The sequence below is a fragment of the Thermobia domestica genome, chromosome 11 (genome assembly GCF_964235325.1).
Source record: "Thermobia domestica chromosome 11, izTheDome1.hap1.1, whole genome shotgun sequence".
In the NCBI taxonomy this organism is placed as follows: Eukaryota; Metazoa; Arthropoda; class Insecta; order Zygentoma; family Lepismatidae; genus Thermobia; species Thermobia domestica.
Genome location: NC_137464.1, coordinates 266,270,967 through 266,290,458, shown reverse-complemented (window position 1 = coordinate 266,290,458; position 19,492 = coordinate 266,270,967). Strand labels below are relative to the sequence as shown.

General features: G+C 34.5%; 1 protein-coding gene across 3 annotated transcripts in view; it reads right to left on the bottom strand.

The window, feature by feature from the left end:
- LOC145665050 (uncharacterized) overlaps window positions 1–15,123 on the bottom strand; it is a 60,671-nt gene extending 45,548 nt beyond the window's left edge. For all 3 annotated transcript variants that reach the window (XM_081732296.1, XM_081732295.1, XM_081732297.1), the window contains exons 1-3: window positions 14,998–15,123; window positions 13,537–13,638; window positions 3,666–3,847 (exon numbers count right to left, since the gene is read on the bottom strand). In XM_081732296.1, the coding sequence (XP_081588422.1) occupies window positions 3,666–3,847; window positions 13,537–13,630 (276 nt within the window). In that variant the 5' untranslated portion in view covers window positions 13,631–13,638; window positions 14,998–15,123. The remainder of the gene's footprint in view (window positions 1–3,665; window positions 3,848–13,536; window positions 13,639–14,997) is intronic.
- Between the last annotated feature and the right edge of the window lie 4,369 nt (window positions 15,124–19,492).

Genomic DNA, 19,492 nt, shown 5'->3' with positions numbered 1-19,492 from the left:
GAAACAAACGCCTGAGATGTATGCAACCCATGCATCCAATTCTGTTGTGTTGGAATGTATAATGCGTAGGATATGATGCTACGTAAAAATGTAATAAAGAAATAATGGTAATGTTTTTTTTAAAAAAAAAATCAATTAGAACTGGACAATCTACGCAAAATTTGCAATCGATCAGTGAAAACGTCATCTTACTAGAGCCTGTTGTTTCCGAGATCTCATTGTCGAAAGGATTGGCCACAAACATATAACGTCCACAAAAGTATAGTTTAAAAGAACTGCAAAGATGGCAGCACAATTCATTTGCATTGATTTTGGAAAGTCTTATTAAAGTACAAAGGCTTTGAACAATAATTTAAAAATAAAACTTTATATGAAAAAGGTCTATTGAAATATTTTTTTAAAGTACATAATTTTTTAAAGTAATACCGTATTTAGTATTGTGTGTATTATATTTTATTTGTGAATTTAAAGATAATATTCTTGTTATTCCGTGAGTATAAAAAATGTAGATTGTGCTTATATTTCCCTTTATCATCTCCTTATTTTATTTTGTGTATACTTATATTTATATTATGTTACTGTTGTTATGTTCTTATGTTTTCAAATATCCCTACCATTCACAAATGATTATGATCGAAAAGATCATAATGTCCTTGTTCTGAAATAACAATAAATAAATGAATAAATAAAAAAAACCCTTAGCCCACCTATGCGTTATTCCTATATAGATAACCATTCCTTCACTTCTGTCACCTCAGAGAGGGTGTAGCCCTCTAAAAGGAAGCTAGCCTTTGGCTAGCACTAAAAAAAAATGTAGATAAAAAATTACTGAATTGTCTAATTGAACCATCAGTTTAATTATTGTTATTGAATTACAGTGATATAAGCAATTATATTTTAGAAATGGTTCGCTTTAAATATGACTTGTTATAAGGCAGGAGCCATCTTGGAATTTCACTTCATACAACATGTGCCTGATAGATTTTTTAGTAATATCTATATATATTTGTTTTGCGCGAATCGAATTTACTTAAATTTAGTGGTTGAAAATATTTTTTCAAAATGAGACAAAATTTTTCGAACTTTACAATTTTCTTGTTCTATTCAAGGTTACATATTTTTTATTTCACTTTTTTTGTTTCATAAAAATAAAACTTGTTAATGTTATCTAAATTTCTTTTGTTTCGTTTATCAAATAGTATTATTATGTTCCTGCAACCTTTGAAGACATATTGTTATTTGTTGAGCTTTAGCATACCATTCTTTTTCAGTAACCTTCAATTTTACGTGCGCTAAGAGGCTTTGTGAACCACATACCGGGCCGGGAAACTCTTCTCGGAGAGGCTACTTGTTTGAATAGAGGGAAGGGAACATAATACTTTCTTTCCTGATTTTCAAAGAATTCGTTTTTCTGCGAAGAGACGGTAATGGCAACATTACCTACCTTGGCTGTTACGAAAGAAGAGAACAAGACTAACTTTTATAGTATGCCTTGAAAAGCTTAAAGTCAGTTATAGTCTTCGTTGGTAGTAAAAAGCACCAGCATTCTGGCAGCAGCTCACATATACTGATGCTGGGTATGGATAACAAATTATTAATCACGGTTTGAGCAGATATCCTGCGATGTCTGTGTAGTCCTGTTCTCTGCAACCAGTCAAGACTGCACTTCTTTCTCATTGTAGATCATGTCACTTTCGGTTTCCGTAGAAGGGATAAGATCGGAGGAGGATCCTCTTATTGGGACGCTGAATCAATATCAAAACAATTGTCAGCTATGTCCTACAGATCGTCCTCTTTGGGAATCAATTCTAAAACATGACGTGGTCATAGATTTCTATTACCTTTGGTTTTAATACAAGAATGAGCTGAAGTATCTATTCTTCGGATCCTGAATCTATGTCAAACAACCGTTTCTCAGCACCTATTGGGATCAATATTTAATCCGGAAATTATAAATTTCTAATACTTCCGATTTCGGTAGAAGGATGAAACCAAATATGTAACCTAATTCCTGTCACGACTTCCATTTTGTCACATCTTCTTGCCAGCACGCCATTATAAGCTTGTGTGGAATTTTTAATATACTTATTGCGGAGATCTCACAAAATCCATCTATTTCTACAATAGTACAATCTATTTCTTGTGTATAATGGATACAGTAACTTCCCTAAAAGCGAATGGATTAAAGTCAAATTTAGTCAGTTCATTCATATCACAAATATCGAATCCGATCCATCTTACTGTTTCAAAATCGAGGCTGTTTGAACATTTTAAAACTTTATAAATCCCTTAAAAAAATAGAGTGATTTCTAATTTTGGTTTAAAAAAAACTTGGAAAGTTGTTTTAAAAAAGTTATTGAGTATTTTAAATGACTTCATAATATACGTCAAAAAGATTAAACCGGGTATTGCAGCACTAGTGGAATCATACCATGCTCACGTATCTCATTAGCTTTCAATTTTATTTGCATTTCAATATGCAAGTTTTGTTGCATTTGTGTTTTTCTGGTATTTCAATATGCAGTTCTCATTAGTTTCATATCGTACCTCTTTCATTTAAATTGATTTTAAACAACTCTGTACCTGTTCAAAGTGTTTAGTAGACCTATTTTTTTATTGTTCTTAACAGTAAGTATAAAAATAAAAATATACCTATCAGAACAAAATTCAAAATAATATTTTAAAATATTTTCCGGTATTAGATTTTAATTATATTTATCTCTTCCGTTTATCTTCACGACCCCAAAGTTGAGAAATACTGGGTTAGAGATTACCTTCCTTCCAAATTGGGATATATTGCGTTCAAATCATTGTCCAACAATTCTGACTTTTATTCAATGTCGGAATGATATCTTCTTTTAACATAGGCCTAACGCCTACTTATCTATTGCTATTGCTACTCCAAGCCTCTGGAGTTTTATCTGACTGTTTAAACCAACGTTTCCCAACCGGTGTGCCGCGAGGAATCGAAACAAAATTATTAATTTTATAACAATCAAATTGCAAAACGTAGGAAAAATGTATATTGTATTTCACATTACTATGAACCTCTAATATGAATCTACAATTTTAAGTTTCATACCGCGTTACTTTTCTGTACATTTTTAATATTGAAAAAGGTATTTGTTATCATTGTTATGACCTTATGACCATTATTGCTTCTTTATTGTTGCAGACTAAACTTGAAAATTTAAAATATCATTCAATCCTCTCGACAAATTACCTACATTTGTGTTTTAAAAGTAAAAGAGATTTGTTTTTTCTTTCGTTATTTAGTGATCTTCCTTCTTAGTAAAAGATTGGATACAGTTTTTAAAAAGAATGCGTATTTTTAAAAACCTGACTCCAATATTTCATTGCAATTGTTTTCTATTTTTAAATTAGAATGAAAACTAAGCATAATGATTTACCAAGGGGGAAAAACAGTGAAAGAGCTTTCTTCTCTGTGAGAAGGAGATCAATAATCACAGAAAAAATGCTACTGTGTTTAATATTTACAAATGATAATATCTATAAGTGTGCCGTAATTAACACCCGTAGTGTGCAGTAAGTTGAAAAAGGTTGGGAAACGCTGGTTTAAATAAAAAGAATCCATATCTTGTCCCTTTTAATATCGTAGATTACTATGTATGTAAGTGGAGAGTAAGTAGGAATGCATCTCTTACCAGGAGATGAGAAACATCTGGGAGCAAAGCGATGGTAGGCCATTGGTTGAACGGGAAATCAATCTTATTCTGTTGCAGTTGCAGAAGAAGAAGCCTCATCAACTGATTCCTTTTCACCCGTTCTTGGTCGTTCTCCATTTTCTCACGCAAACGGCTCAACCACAAAACCAGTCTGGGTATATCTGTATCAAAACAAAAGCCAATTTTAACAACAGCAAGCAATAAAGAGGCGATGTATTAACAGAGGAGGGCACGGGGCTCATAGAGCTCTCACCTCTAAATATCACGAGTCCCTGGTTTGATTCCAGGTCTTGGAGTTTGTGGTGAACAGGGTTCTCCCGTTTTCTTCCACTTTTTCATTCCACTAATTCGTTTATAATCATACTGTTTCATTAATCATTCGTCTCCTATAGTTAACAGTTTCTTTTTAATAATAATAATAATAATAATAATAATAATAATAATAATAATAATAATAATAATAATAATAATAATAATAATATCATTTCCAAATTTTGTTTTCAGTTACTTCCAGCGATAATTTTAATTGTAAATCTTTATCGCTTAATATACATAAAATGCAAACTGTATCAAAGGAATACTTAGTTGACAGTTGCGTGTCAATCAATACATTTTGCTGAATTATACCGACATTTTATGATAGTACTGGCGGTTTTAAAATTATTGTTTTTAATTTTTTTTTAAAAAAATGTTTTTTATTTTTCACCAACCATAGGAGAAGAAAGTATGGTGATTACGAAAAAAATCCAATTCGATGTTTCAGATACAGACCTACTGAAAGGAAAGGTCCCACAAGGTGTCGCTCAAATCTGATTGCCACATAGCACATCTGATACAGCATCATGAGAAATAAAAATGAGCGAAATTTAAGGTGCTATGGACCAGAAGGATAGGACCTACGATATTCAACATTTCAATATCCAAAACATTATATCATGGAAATATACACGTTTTAAGTATATATCTTGAAAACTGTTAAAGCAATCAAACCGAAAGGTGCACAATATAATGAGAACAAAATGTCATATCGAAAACCACAAACAGTGTTGCCATAGATAAGACAGTGTTGCCAAGTCAGCATAAAAGTATTTTGTTTGAAATAGCGCCATATACAAATGTGCACAGATTTAAAATGCACTATTATCACTAAACATAACATGTTGCACACTGTTGGATCTACGTGTGCTGAAAATGTACAATTGAGAAATCTGACATGGGTAGCAGAGGGTGATAAAGGAATGTATTAGAAAGAAAGTGTGGGATCTGCATTACACTTCCGTTGCCCCGATGAATAAACAGATAACTCGCGAAAATAAAACGTTACAAGCGAGGAAACAAATCCATGTTTTCTAATTCTGTAAACTGCTTTTCCAGATTGTCTTATCCAGATTTCGTAGAGTACTTACTTGGTTTATGTTTTTCGTGTTAAGTATCATATTCTTTTACTTCCTCTCTTACACATCATATGATGATGTTACTGTAAACTGTAATATTACCATATTCACATTGGAAATATAATCATTTTATTACCACCTAATTTCGATTTTAATCTACTCGGATAGCCGTGTGGTCTAGAAGGCTAGGCCACCGACTTATTAGGGATCGCGGGTTCCAATCCCGCCTCGGACATGGAGGTTTTTGTTGTGCTTTTCACCTTGCATTTCATTTCCATCTTTCGTCCTTCATAGTGGTTTGGATCCTATTTTACGCTGTACGTCCCGTCCTATACAGCTTCGATGGTGACACAGGGCGTAAAAATGATAGCAATTACTATGTTATACTATCGGTGTAAATCTGCATTTGAATTAAATTCATATATGAGACCTAGATTCCTTTCTTACCTTTTGTTGCCACATATTAGATATTTCCATTGTACATTTTCAGTACATTTAGTTCCAACAGTGTGCAACACTGTATCACTACACTTCACTGCTATGTTTAGTGATAATAGTGCATTTTAAAACTGTGCACATTTGTATATGGTGCTATTTTAAACAAAATACTTTTGTGCTGACTTGGGAACAGTGTCTTATCTATGGCAACACTGTTTGTGTGTTTGTGGTTTTCGATACGGCATTTTATTCTCATTATATTGTGCACCTTTCGGTTTGATTGCTTTAACGGTTCTCAAGATATATATACTTAAAACGTGTATATTTCCATGATATAAGGTTTTGGATATTGAAATGTTGAATATCGTAGGTCCTATCCTTCTGGTCTATAGCACCTTAAATTTTGTTCATTTTTATTTCTCATTATGCTCTATCAGATGTGCTATGTGGTAATCAGATTTCAGCGACAACTTGTGGGATCTTCCCTTGTGAGACAATGTAACGAAGTACATAAGAAATAACAAGAATATGCAGGATGTTTCAAAACAACACCGACAACGTTTGGGAGGTGATTCCTGATACTAAGATAAGACAAAAAGTATAGACCAACTTGAGTCCACAAATGCTTGCTTTTAAAGTTATAGGCTGCCAAAAACATGAAAAAATGAACTTTAAAGGTGCATAGCTCCAAAACTATAGGACATACCGTAGTTGGGTCAAGACTTCACTTTGGCACTAATATGTGCCCTACCCAAAAATCCATGTTTGAGAATCCTATAGTACTTCCACAACAATTTTTATAGAAATAGTTGGTGAGTACTTCAAAATATATGCCAGTAGCCGAACTCCCTTTATAAAAATTGTTCTGTGAGTATCGCAGGATTTTGGAACTTGGATATTTGGATAGGGCACATATTAGTTCCTACGTGAAGTCTTGACCCGACTGCGGTAGGTCCTATAGTATTGGAGTTATGGATCTTTAAAGTTCATTTTTCATGTTTTTGGCAGTCTCTAACTCCAAAAGGAAGCATTTGTACACCCAGGTTGGTCTATACTTTTTGTCTTATCTTAGTATCAGGAATCACCTCCCAAACGTTGTCGGTGTTGTTTTGAAACACCCTGTATATACTACATTTACAGAGACTTTAGTTTGTTTCTAAAACTATTTTCAAATTAAACAAGTTGGACAGTGGCCACAAGATACTATTTAGTACCAAATATTTACCATCCTCTTAGGTATTGATCAACACCAATATCATCTCTTTATATCTTATGGTTCCCAAGATATGGCTCCTTAAATATCTGGAAATCGACCATTTTTTGGCCAATATCACGAGAACGGTAAGTTATAGAGAGATGATATTGGTGTTAATCAATATCTAAGAGGATGATAAACATTTTGGTACCGATATTAATTGGTCACCACTGGCCAATTGGACAGTAGTCACCGGTTACTATTTGGTACCAAAATATTTACCATCCTCTGAGGTACTGATCAACACCAATATGATCTCTCTATGACTTACGGTTCCCGAGATATGGCTCCTTAAATTTCTGAAAATCAGCCATTTTTTAGCCAATATCTCGGGAACGGTAAGAGTGACGCGAAAAATTTAATCTCTTTCTCTGATAGTTTTTGATGCTCTATCGAATGCAGGGTTCAAAAGTGAAAAAATCGCAAATAACAGACAGACAGACACACAGACATAGAGAATTTAGTAAGGAACTTTTTAAGTTCTTTGAAATATCAACATCTGACGATAAACTATTAGGCTATACAATGATGCCAACCTGAAGTATAAGGAACGTTATATAATTCATAGTCTGGGTGTTACATATGTTAGTAACGTATGACTACGCGAGAAGGTACACGAAAATTGAAAACAGAAACCAATAATTCGGAGTTAATTTTTCCATTGATAATTTTTATGGGGAAGTAGCAAGTTTGCCGTCATGTATCGAGTAAGTAGAGTCTGAATATTAAGTTTGTTTAGGAGCTGTTTTATTAGGACTACGTACTGAGGGAACGTTTTGTTTGACAATGGCAAGAAAAAGTTAAGAACAGAATCAAAACAGGATAAGTTTGAAGCACAGGCCATATACCATATCGGTGAGCAATATTCAAGTTTAGGAGATACAAAAGCTTTGAAGAAACTACTGAGTGATGTGAGATCGCGAATTTTAGTAAATCTGTAAATAATATCCAGTATTCTCAAAGCACTCTTCACAGTAACAGTGATGTGATCAGCGAATGTAAGTTTCTCATCAAATAATACTCCGAGGTATTTGTGTGCCGCAACTCTTTCGATGGGACTGTTATTAATACAATATCTGTGATAAATTTTATTTTTCTTTAAGGAAATATTAGGAGTGAAACATTTTTGAGGGTTCAGTTTTACATTCCAAGTTGCACACCAGTCAGTAAGTTTAGAGAGAATTTGTTTAAGTCGTAGAGCATCGTCTATAGGAGAGGTTTTACGGAAGATTTTGCAATCGTCAGCAAAGAGAAGAATGCTCGTAGATGATAAAGAAAGGAAGGAAGTGAGATCATCCATGAAAGAAATTGCAGTGGTTCTAGAACACTACCCTGGAGAAATCTGGGAAAGATTTCAATGTACTCGATGACCGCATGCCAAACCAGTAACTTTTGGATCTCTGTTTGTTCCTATATATGTACGCTTGCTTAAAGGAAATACAGTTCAGCATATTAGGACCAAATTTTAAACTTTGGAATTCTTATAGGACTCTTCAAGTTTTCAAACTATCTCCTACCAAAAATAAGAGTAGTTTAGTAAAATGTGAAAGTCAAAAATTGCTATTATTTTATTTTTCATAAATAAATATTTCATTTACAACCTTCTAATGTGATATCAATAATCTTCTGAAAAAAAATGCAGAATTTATAGTTTACTGCCGAGGAAAAATTGTTTTGGGATGACATTTTCAAACCCTCTCAGGTGATTTTGCTCGTATTTCATAAATAAATATTTGATTAAGAATCCTATAATATGGTATAAGCTTTTGCCCTAGAAAGGAAAAATGTACAAGGGATATTTTAGTCTTGAAGTGTAAGCTTTCTTTGGAAGATTTTCTTAATCAAGCTATTTTGTTCATATGTTATAAATAGACAGTGTGTTCGTAAAGTCGCGCAACCCAAAGTTTGATTGCGTATATCTTTTGAACCAAGAACGATAAACACCTGAGACTTACAACAAATGTCAGCGTGCTCTGTGTAGATATTTTCTAAAGTATGACTGATGTTGGAATTTGTAACGTTTTTATGTAGTAACAAAAGAAAATACCGAAAATGTAAAATAAAAAATGTACAAAACGAAGAAAATCAATATTGAGTTGCAGAAAACTGAATTGTTATGGTTGAATCTCTTTATGTATTTGCAGTATGCATCAACATTTATCCATTGGTGCGAAAATATGACAGTTAATGTAGTGTTGCCATGTAAAAAAAAAAAAAAAAAGGCTATTTAATGCAAGTCCGTAAAATGGGTGTTTTTTTTTGACAGAAACGCGGCCTCTGCAAACACTGTTCTCGTAAAATTACTGCAACAGGTGTGTTTTAGGTTAGTTAACGATAAGCAATAAGAATTTGCACACAATTAATAACCCGAGTTTTTACGCAAAAATTTGCGATAAAACAATTACTGACTACAGAAGGCAACTCTGGAATCCTCATAGAAAGAGAAGGGCGCTTTTTACAGCAAATGTTAGGGGAATTTTTTAGTGACCACATAATCTCCAAAAAATGTGTGGCCCTCCCGTTCTTAGACTTAACATCACCTGACATTTTCTTATTGAGTTACCTGAAAAATGTCGTGTACAAGAATAACTCCACGGCCATTGAGGAACTGAAGACGAACATTAAAACAGAAATTCAATCGATCTCCAGGAACACTCTTACGAAGATGTCAAGAAACATGATGAAGCATGTAAATTTTTGTCTACAAAAACGCGGCAGCTACCTCGAGCATTTGCTGTAAAGTGCTCTTCTCTTTCTACGAGGATTCCAGAGTTGCCAGCTGTAGGTGAGTAATTTTTTTCGCAAACTTTTGTATAAAACTTCAGGTTATTAATTATGTCCAAATTTCCATTGCTTGGCATTTTACGGACTTGCATTAAATAGTTTTTTTACTGCATTAACTTTGTCATATTTTCACACCAATATATAAACGTTGATGCGTACTGCACATACATAAAGAGATTCAACTATAGGAAATCAGTTTCCTGCAACTGAATATTAATTTTCTTCGTTTTGTATCTATTTTATTTTATTTTAATTTTAAATTTTATACTTTCGATAATTTCTTTCGTTACTACACAAAATCATTACAAATTCCAACATCAGTCATACTTTAGAAAATATCTACACAGAGCACGCTGACATTTGTTGTAAGTCTCAGGTGTTTATCGTTCTTGGTTCAAAAGATATACGCAATCAAACTTTGGGTTGCGCGACTTTACGGACACACTGTCTATTCCATTAATAACACTACAGTGTAATATAAGCGAATTCTTTAAAAATCCATAAGAGATATTTACGGTTGAGAGTGATTGATTTTTTTTCCTCTTTCGGACATTTTTCTTTACAAAAACGAGTTAAGTTCTTGATCTGGCAGCGGGACTATATGAGACGGGGCCTACTGATAAACGTGGAATCCGAACCACATGACCTCCCGCCAGGAATCGAATCCGGGTCTCCCACGGCAAAGGCGCGTATGCTAATCGCTTAGGCTCCTTTGCAGTTATTACGGATAGTTCATTAAATACAATATCATTGATTTTGCGAACACCTGTAAACAAACTTTGTCTCAAGTAAACTTTTTTAATATAAAATGTAAGGCACTCCAGCTGTTAGTCATACTTGGAATTGCAATGATCCGTCCCATTTAACAGATAATTTGTATACATAAAACAAGAAATTTGGCTGACTGATCAACAGCTAGATTAAATTCTTTAAGTTAGAAGGTTGAAATTCGGACATTTTATAGGATTTCAGACGTAAGGTGCCATTAAATAAGGATTTTGGAAATTGGACGTGGAAAGATTACCATTCTTTTAATAATAGCTCCATATCTCGGAATTCCTCAACTTCGGAGACATGAAATCCGGTATTTAGAGTTTTCGTTTAAAATAATTAAACATTATCTTTTTTTTTTAATATTTGACCTAGAAAGAGAGAAAATGGGCTGAGGAGGTTCACTAATGTAGTTCAAATATAAAAAATCACACATATTTGCTTATTTTAAAGGAAAAGTCCAAATACCAAATTTCATGTCTCTAAATAAGATATCTTGATACATGGACATCTTATTGTTGGGAATTCGATTTGGAAGGTAATAAAGTGGGAATTGCAGTTATTATACGTCTATATCTCAGAGTCCTTTACAATTAAAAACAAAATACGTATTTAACATTTGACATGGAAACAAATTAAATGAAATTAAGTTTTCCAATTTAACGTCCCACGATTATGTCCTTTAAGCTAATGGAGACGTTAATTAAGGCAAGTGAATGATGATGGAAGAAGTGGTGGAATTACAATGTGGGAGGAAACGGAAGTATCCCGAGAAAACCTACGAACACGGTGTTATCTACCACAAACTTACTTGACCGGGGATCGAATCAGGAACCCTACGCATCAGAGGTAAGCGCTCTACCACTGAGCTACCGCGCCCCACTTGACATGGAAATGGAGAGAGAAGGGAGCTGGAGGGCGTGTTAAGCTTACACCGCGCCGCTAAATTCAGTCGCCCGGCTCGGCAGACGTTTACTAATAATGCACGAAGTATGGCACGAACAGCTAAATTGGTGACTGTGTAGATGTAGCAAAGAACGCAAATTCTGCTATAGTACTCGCGCCCAGTCGTGAAGCTTGGGCTCTAAACCAATCACAGCAATATTTTGCTTGAGCTCCGATGCATCGGAAAACTTCGGTACAATTCGTGGAGCCGTTTCCCGACCGCACACTTGGGAAAACGTCAAACAGCTGAAATTCACCAACAATGTTGACAAACTTTGAAGGGATAGAAAATGAGTATTTAAAAAGCATTTAAAAATTACCAATAATAATACTGCACAACAATAATCACTGTAACAATAACACGAATAGTAACAACGAAAATATAACGCAAAAAAAAAAAAAAAAAAAAGGAACTTGGCGCCAATCCGACAACACTGTACTCTCGGGAGATGTTTTCCGTGTAGCGCGAGAGACGACACTAGGGAGTTGACTGGAACACACCCTCGCGTTCTATTGGGTGGTGAAATCGATAAATCTAGGTCAAGCTTCACGACTCGGTACGAATACTATAGTAATACATGTTTGTAATTAATCATATTAAAATGTTCATTGGACATTTCTCGCATAATTAACGCTATCACTTTTCCTGCTACAAACTCTGATTTAATTATCATTCGGAATGCACGCTTAACTATAACTTTAGTTTGCAAAACAGACGTTCAAAGAAACTACATGAAACAGAAATACTACAACTCAATATGAGGATAGCAAACATGGCATGTATAGGCAAGCAACTTTCAACCTTACGAATCAAATCAATACGATACGAGAGTGGCAAAATATACTGTCACTTTTTGGCCATTTTCTGCTTTTCGCTCTCGTAGTTGGTCACACACAGATTTATATTCTGGAAAAAGTTGATAATGGCTTAGTTAAAATGTCCTTAATTTAGCAGTACCTAGCTATATAATATATATATATATATATATATATATATATATATATATATATATATATATATATATATATATATATATATATATATATATATATATATATATATATATATATATACCAGTGGCCGGGATATATATATCCGGATCCAGGATATGATCAAGGGAGGGGCTAAACCATATTTTGCCGTTTTATCCAGTGTAAAGCAGCATTTAGGCCCATTTTATCCAGTGTATACCTGAACGTCAAGGGGGGCTATAGCCCCCTAGCCCCCCTGGATCCGCCACTGTATATATATATATATATATATATATATATATATATATATGTGTGTGTGTGTGTGTATGTGTGTGGGTGTGTGGGTGTGGTGGGTGTGTGTCATAATCACCAATGAACTAAAGGTATTTTAAATTTAATTCATAAGGTTGAAATTTGCTTACCTCTACAAATGTATATAAGCATGATTTGGTTAAAAGGGAGCTACCGTGGCCCTTATTTTTCAACTTTTTTGGGGGTTTAAAATGTAGATTTCGATGAGTTTTGTCTAATGGCATCACTTTTGATTTCTGGAACCGACTGCTTCAAGGTCAAATTAGGGGGGCAAAAATAAAAAGTGGAACCATTTTGGCAGTGGGAACCAGTGACTGACTGGGACGAAATGGGTGTCACTCGATTTCTATTCACATATACATGGATAATTCATATGCCATTTTCCCGAAAATTCCATTTTGATCCGGAAAATTAACGAAAATCCAAGGACTAAAATTCCAGGTTTTCGGGGTCAAAATAGATCAGTTAAATGGAATATCAATTATTCATGTATGTGTAAATACGAATCAAATTATATCTATTTCATCCTAGTCGGTCACTAGTTCGCATTGCCCAAACGGTCTCACTTTTTATTTTTGCCCCGTAATTTGACCTTGAAGCGGTTGTTTCAGAAATCAGAAGTGATGCCATTAGACCATCGAAATCTACATTTTAATCCCAAAAAAGTTGAAAAATACGCGGCTACGGTAGTTCCCTTTTAACCACATGATTTGCCATCCTTGTATAGGAATTTGTACGTTTCATAAAATTTGGAGTTAGCTAAAAAAAAAAAAAAAAAAAAAAAAAAAAAAAGCTTACATTTCTTAATTCAGGATGTAATTTCAGTTGTAAAGGATGGAAAAACTGAGATATCTATCATTTTAAGGATGTTAATTTTTGTAAGTGCACGTTTATACAAGATGGTTCTCCTGTTTCGCAAGGAAACTTTTGATCATCTGATTGCATAAATGATGTAGGTAGGTAGATATGAATATCTTACGTTCTGGATCATCGTAGTCTTCACTGATGTTTCTGAGAACAGCCATCAGATCCTGGAATTCTCGGTCGAGTTCAACTGCTGCAGCTGCAGCCATTTTGTCGCCTATTAAAGGAAACACATAAAGTTATCAAAGTAACAGCACTGTATTGTAGTTAGACTTCCAAAGAAGAGAGTAAATGTATAGGGTGGCCCTTAAGTTTTAGTACATTAGATTATTTTGGAAACAAACATGATTAAAACAAATCTGACTACCGGAAAGCGGACTTAGGTAAAGGAGCTACCGATTGATGCATACGTGGTGAATGGCGGCCATCTTGGATCCAGGTTATTTTTTTTTTTCGAATGGGAAGGTAGGCATGTGACACATTAATTAACATTGCTTTTTGCAGGGAATGCAGTCCCGCAAGTAGAAATGTGTGAACATATCCTGTTCCAAAGTTATGACGTCCCAAAATCCCACCTACGGGATGTGCTCTACATGTTGCCCGTCCATTGCAACACACAACTGGAGTCTCTTAATTCAGTCCTCCTGAATCCGTAACAACATAACGGGGGTGATGCTATCACAGGCGTCCTGAATACGTTCCTGTAGGTATGCAACATCCCGGATCTTCTCCTGATACACCAGGTGTTTTAAGTGTCCCCATTAAAAGAAAAATCCAACGGAGTGAGGTCCGGCGACCGAGCTGGCAACTCCACATGGCCTCGGCGACAGACCCAATGTCCAGGAAAATTCAGATCCAAGCATTCCCGTACAGGCAGCACATAGTGCGGTGGGGCACCTTGCTGAAAATATCGCTGCAAGGTGGCATCAGGGCGGAGAAGCAACGGAAACACCAACTCCTGTAACATGTCCAAATATTGGACACCATTTAGGGTGCCAGGAATGAATAAGGGTCCTATGATCGACGTGGTTCATATGCCGAAAACTGGAACAAGAACTCCCTAGACAATATTATTTTACATGAGATACCGTTATCGTGACTCACTTATCTGCTTTCGATTTCCAGCCATTTAGAAAATCGGTATTTATTTTCGCCTTTCTAAATGGCTGCAAACGGAAAGCTACTAAGTGACTCATGATAACGGTACCTCATGCAAAATAATATTGTCTAGGGTGCTCTTGTTCCGCATTTTGATTATCTTTTATCTATTTAAAGATATCACAAAATTACTGTAAAATTAGCGGTATTTTAATTTCGTGTTGATAAGGCATCTTAATGTTAAATGTATAGGTCTATTTGTAGGTGACCACTACTTAAGTGAAAGATTGATCACAACTATCTTCTCTAAACAATTTACAATATGATAACTAACAAGATTCTATCTTAAATAGACTTAAATAAGGAAAAAATCTCATGAAGAAGCTGAAGACGGAAGCGTAAATATAAGTTGTATCACATCATGTGCACTATATACTTTAATTTGTAAGAGCATGTAAATAAATAATCAAATCCTTACCTGTTTTGTATATTTTGAGATTTAAAACTGGAAATTTTACTTTTGCTGCATCTTTTTATTTCGAAATAAGTGTTGCTCAGTTACAATATAAAGTGTAAAATTCACTTTTCAAACAATTAATTGAATAACTATCATATTGAACAATTGAGGAATTGTTTATACAACCTGGCATCACTGTTTTCAATATAATATTATGGTAAGCGGTTTTGATAACTTATATTAAGCCATCATTGCAATGTAGATGGGAGTGAATTACAGGAAGAACTAATGGTTCAGTAAATTCTGATTATGGAGATGCAATGTAGAAAGCAAGTTTAAAGTGAACATTGAAAACATGTAGTCTAGGCTAGTAGTTCTCAAAGTGGGGTCCGTGGGACTTAGCCAGGGGGTCCGCGACGCCTAAAAATTTAAATGTGTTGTGGATCCCAGTTTGCATTAAGACCTATGTTGTATTACGATGCTAAAATAGTTTTCTTCAGTTGAAGATATTAGCCCGAGTATATACCAAAAGAAATTTCATTTGACTTTGCAATTTGACCGTGATGATCAGACACACACAGTTACATTCAACTTTTTATATAGTAATTTATATATTACAGTGATTCAAAAATGTATTTTTTCCAGTAGTTAGCTCTTCTAAAAACTCACAGGTCTCGAAAGACAAGTAGTAGTATAAGCCCTATTGCTATTATTACAATTACAAATATCAATATCAAAAAGTGCCTCAAGTTCTTTTTTTTTCACTTGGTTAGATATAGTCACCTCAGGTAAGTAGACAGAAACAAATGGAAAAGGAAGGGAAATGAAGGTCTTGAACGTAAAACGAAGACAAATTTACCAGTCTTCAGAAGATACTGTCTACAATGCAGTTAGCTGAGTGGGTCGGTAGATCAGACTGAGTCAGTGGGTTGCAGAGGGTCATGATGGGTGGTGGGTCACAGTGGGTCACGGTGGTTGGTGAGTCACAGTGGGTCACGTGCTGTTGACCCACGACCCAATGATCCACTCAGAAAATTTGACCCACCGACCCACTCCATCTCCGGTTTCTGCATTGGTCCAAAATAGTACTTTTACATTTACAAATGTCACGGCACATTATTTCTAATTTTCAATAGTGACATACGGTTTCTCTGAAGCACATCTGGCAATTAAAATTACATTGCTTAGGAAAGTCTTCAGCCTCCGATGGGTCATCTATCACCTGCGGAATTAAAATACCGTCTTCCTTTATGTAACCACAGTCCTTTAGTTTTAAACTAAATGCAGCATGTTATATACCGTTTTAAAGCTTATTAAATTCTGCTTCTTTTTTGTGTGTTATTAAAATGTTGAATTATTATCCATTTTCGAGAAAATTACGAAAATCGAATAAAATGTTATCTTCAATTCTACTCTTTCCAATTTTTCAGGAAAACGGCGCAGATTTCGCGAAAAGCGCAACAATAAAAAATGTAGAGTATAATGTTCTGTTTCCAAAGGAAAAAAAGGTGGTCAAAATCGGTCCATAAATGGCCAGGTTATGAGCGGTTAAAAAGAGTCACAATTCGCCAACTTGAATCCAATATGGCGACTAAACGATCATGAACCATATCACGTAACCAAAAGAAATTAACGCTCTTTTCAGTGGGTAATAACACCCAGCAGTCAAAATGAGGATACATAATGCACACGTAACAAAGGCTACCTCCCGCGCTAATATTCAAATTATTATATTGCATTTTATATTTGAAACAATATTATTGATCATAATATTATTGAGGTAAGAAAGAACTTTCAATACAGATATGGAAAGATAAAACTATTGAGAAAGTGCTTTAAATATGAAAGTATATTTTGGTATACACTTTATGATTCTGAAACAATAATTTATTTATAATAAACGAATGTCCTTTTAACATTCCAAGTGAGAATTTAGTTAAATCATTGGAAGACACCAGTAGCGGGGAAAGTTCGAGAGAGATTTCTGTATATAACACACTTTTTATGCCATAGGAATTACTTGTTAGATCTCAACGGGAAGATCACTGGCGCAAATCCCAGGGGGGATGAGAGGGGCACGTCCCCTCCAATCTTGAGACTGGGGGGACTGTTCCCCTCAATAATCCGATTTCAAATGTGTTTTTCGGGAAGAAATGTGATGATTTGTGTCCGATTGCCACAAAGGAAAGTGAGATAAAATTTATGTCTCCCAGAATAATCCTAAATCTGGCCACCTCCTAATTTTGAAGAAAACTCTGCTCCCTTATCCTCCACAGCATTGTTTCTCAACTTCATAAACATTTTGAACATCGCTAATATACATATATGAGAACGGTCTTCCCCCAATGTTGAAGACAGATTTGCGCCGCTGAGTAAGATCTTACTCGAGGTGTTACTCTAAGACTTACTTACTTGAGAACATTCCTCATACTTCTAAGTTCATACAAAAGAAATAAATAGATCTAATGTTTCTTCTAAAGAACAATGTTACAAATAATTTCAAATAATGTTTAATTATTTGGTGATACAAAATGTGATTCCCCCCACGGGTTGGCATTACTAATGCCATCATCTAGTTCTGGAAGATTATTATGATTTAATAGGGACATCGACAGCGAGGCTATTACTTCTCGTCACGATAGGGAAGTTTGAAGAAAGAAAGATGGCTCTGGTATGTTTTGCCTACTTAACATATAACAAGATTTTTTTCTCCTCCTTCTTTTCCAACAATTAAAAGAATTGCTTCATTGTATTCTTTTCAATTGAAAAGAGATATAGAGTTACAAGACCCTTGAACCAAAATGATGTCCGACAAGACACTATATAATTTTATAGATATTCAGAAATTTCTTTTTTTAGTATATTAATAATTATTATTTTTTTACTATAGAAATACATAAATATTATCTGACAATTTTTAGACTTAATATTAAATACAACAAAGGATATTAAACTGATTAATAAATTAGTAAAGAATTGTTTAGAAAATAATTCGAATAAAATAGGAATGAACATATTGAAGTACAAGAAAAATAAGAATACATCAAATTTTACATTTTGGAATAAATTCAAAAAGAAGCTTAGTCTAAAACCTGAGACTGTTTTGATTTAACCAGACTTCACAAACAATTAACAGCATTTTATAAGGAGTACATGATTCTGTATAACAGATTTTTCAAATAAATGATCTAACATGCCAATAGAAATGCAGAAGTTAAATTTTTTAACGGTACATGTTGAACATCTTGTACACGTGTACTATTTTGAGCTTCTCATGTATAATTCTTGACAATTCTCAACCAAACTTACAATACGGTAATTTTTTTTTCGAAATATTTTAGGATTTATTTTAAATAAAAAATTTCATCCATTTTGTGTGTGAATGGGAATGAATTTAAAACATTTATTGCGTTGCCTCTTTGAATGGCAAGGCTTACCCGTTGGAACAAGAAATGTTTGCTTCTAGGGTCACCTGATTTATTAATTAAAGCTGACCCCAAATTTGTCAAAAATTTACTTGTTTCTTTACTAAAAACACCCATGGTTTCAGTAGCAAAAGCAATGAAAAAATTATCTTGTTTTAATTTTGAATATTTCGAATGCTTTCGTTTACTAGCTGCCTCGGCTGCACTTCCTGCTTCCTCGCTGGTTAATGCTATGTATGAGGGTGCGAAAGTGTCTACGCATGTAACATCCCACACTAGACTTTGGCCTCTTTTCCAGGGAATTAAAGTAATTCCGTCTGGTCTTTTGCCATCATCCCGTAACATTCCTGTTGGTTCCAAAATGCTAGGAACGTCTATGCTGGCGAGAGTTCGCTGTAATATTTGGTTTAGTTCTCTGTGGCGTGAAAATCTCCCACTGCTTCTGATGCAACTCAAAGCATGAAGACCTTTAGCGTCTATTTGATTCTGACATTCACACATGAATTCATGACATATATTTATGCCAAGGCGTAAGGCTACACTTATTTGAAAAATATTATTTTCCATAAATGTTCCTATGTGTTTTGAGGATGTAGCTTGCAACCATGCTCCGGACTCTTTCTTGTGAAGCGCTTTAAGACGGACAGTATCAATAGGATTTTCTGAAACTATTTCCCTTTCTCTTATCTGATTTAATAATATGTCATCCCATTTCCTTTGTACTCCTTTTGTCTCTGGAATTTCAGAAATTAATTTTGTTCACGTCATTGCTATTTAAAATATGTAAAATTTTTATGAAAATTGATCTGTGAAAGATTTAGAGGGGTGCTATTTATTGTTTTAGTAACAGATGCTCCAGAATTGCAATCTCGTGTCTACTTATGTATTGCTAAGCTGGTTGGAGACAATAAATATTAAGATAAATTCCGTTTATTTATGGTATTTCAGAATAAAAGAGAGAATAATATTTTGACTAAGACTATGGTGATATTACAGTGAAACCTGTCTTTAGCGGAATCGAGCGGGACTTGCAAAAATTTCCGTTAAAGTCAGGTTTCCGCTTAGTGGAGGTAGACCTTTCCTTTCTTTCT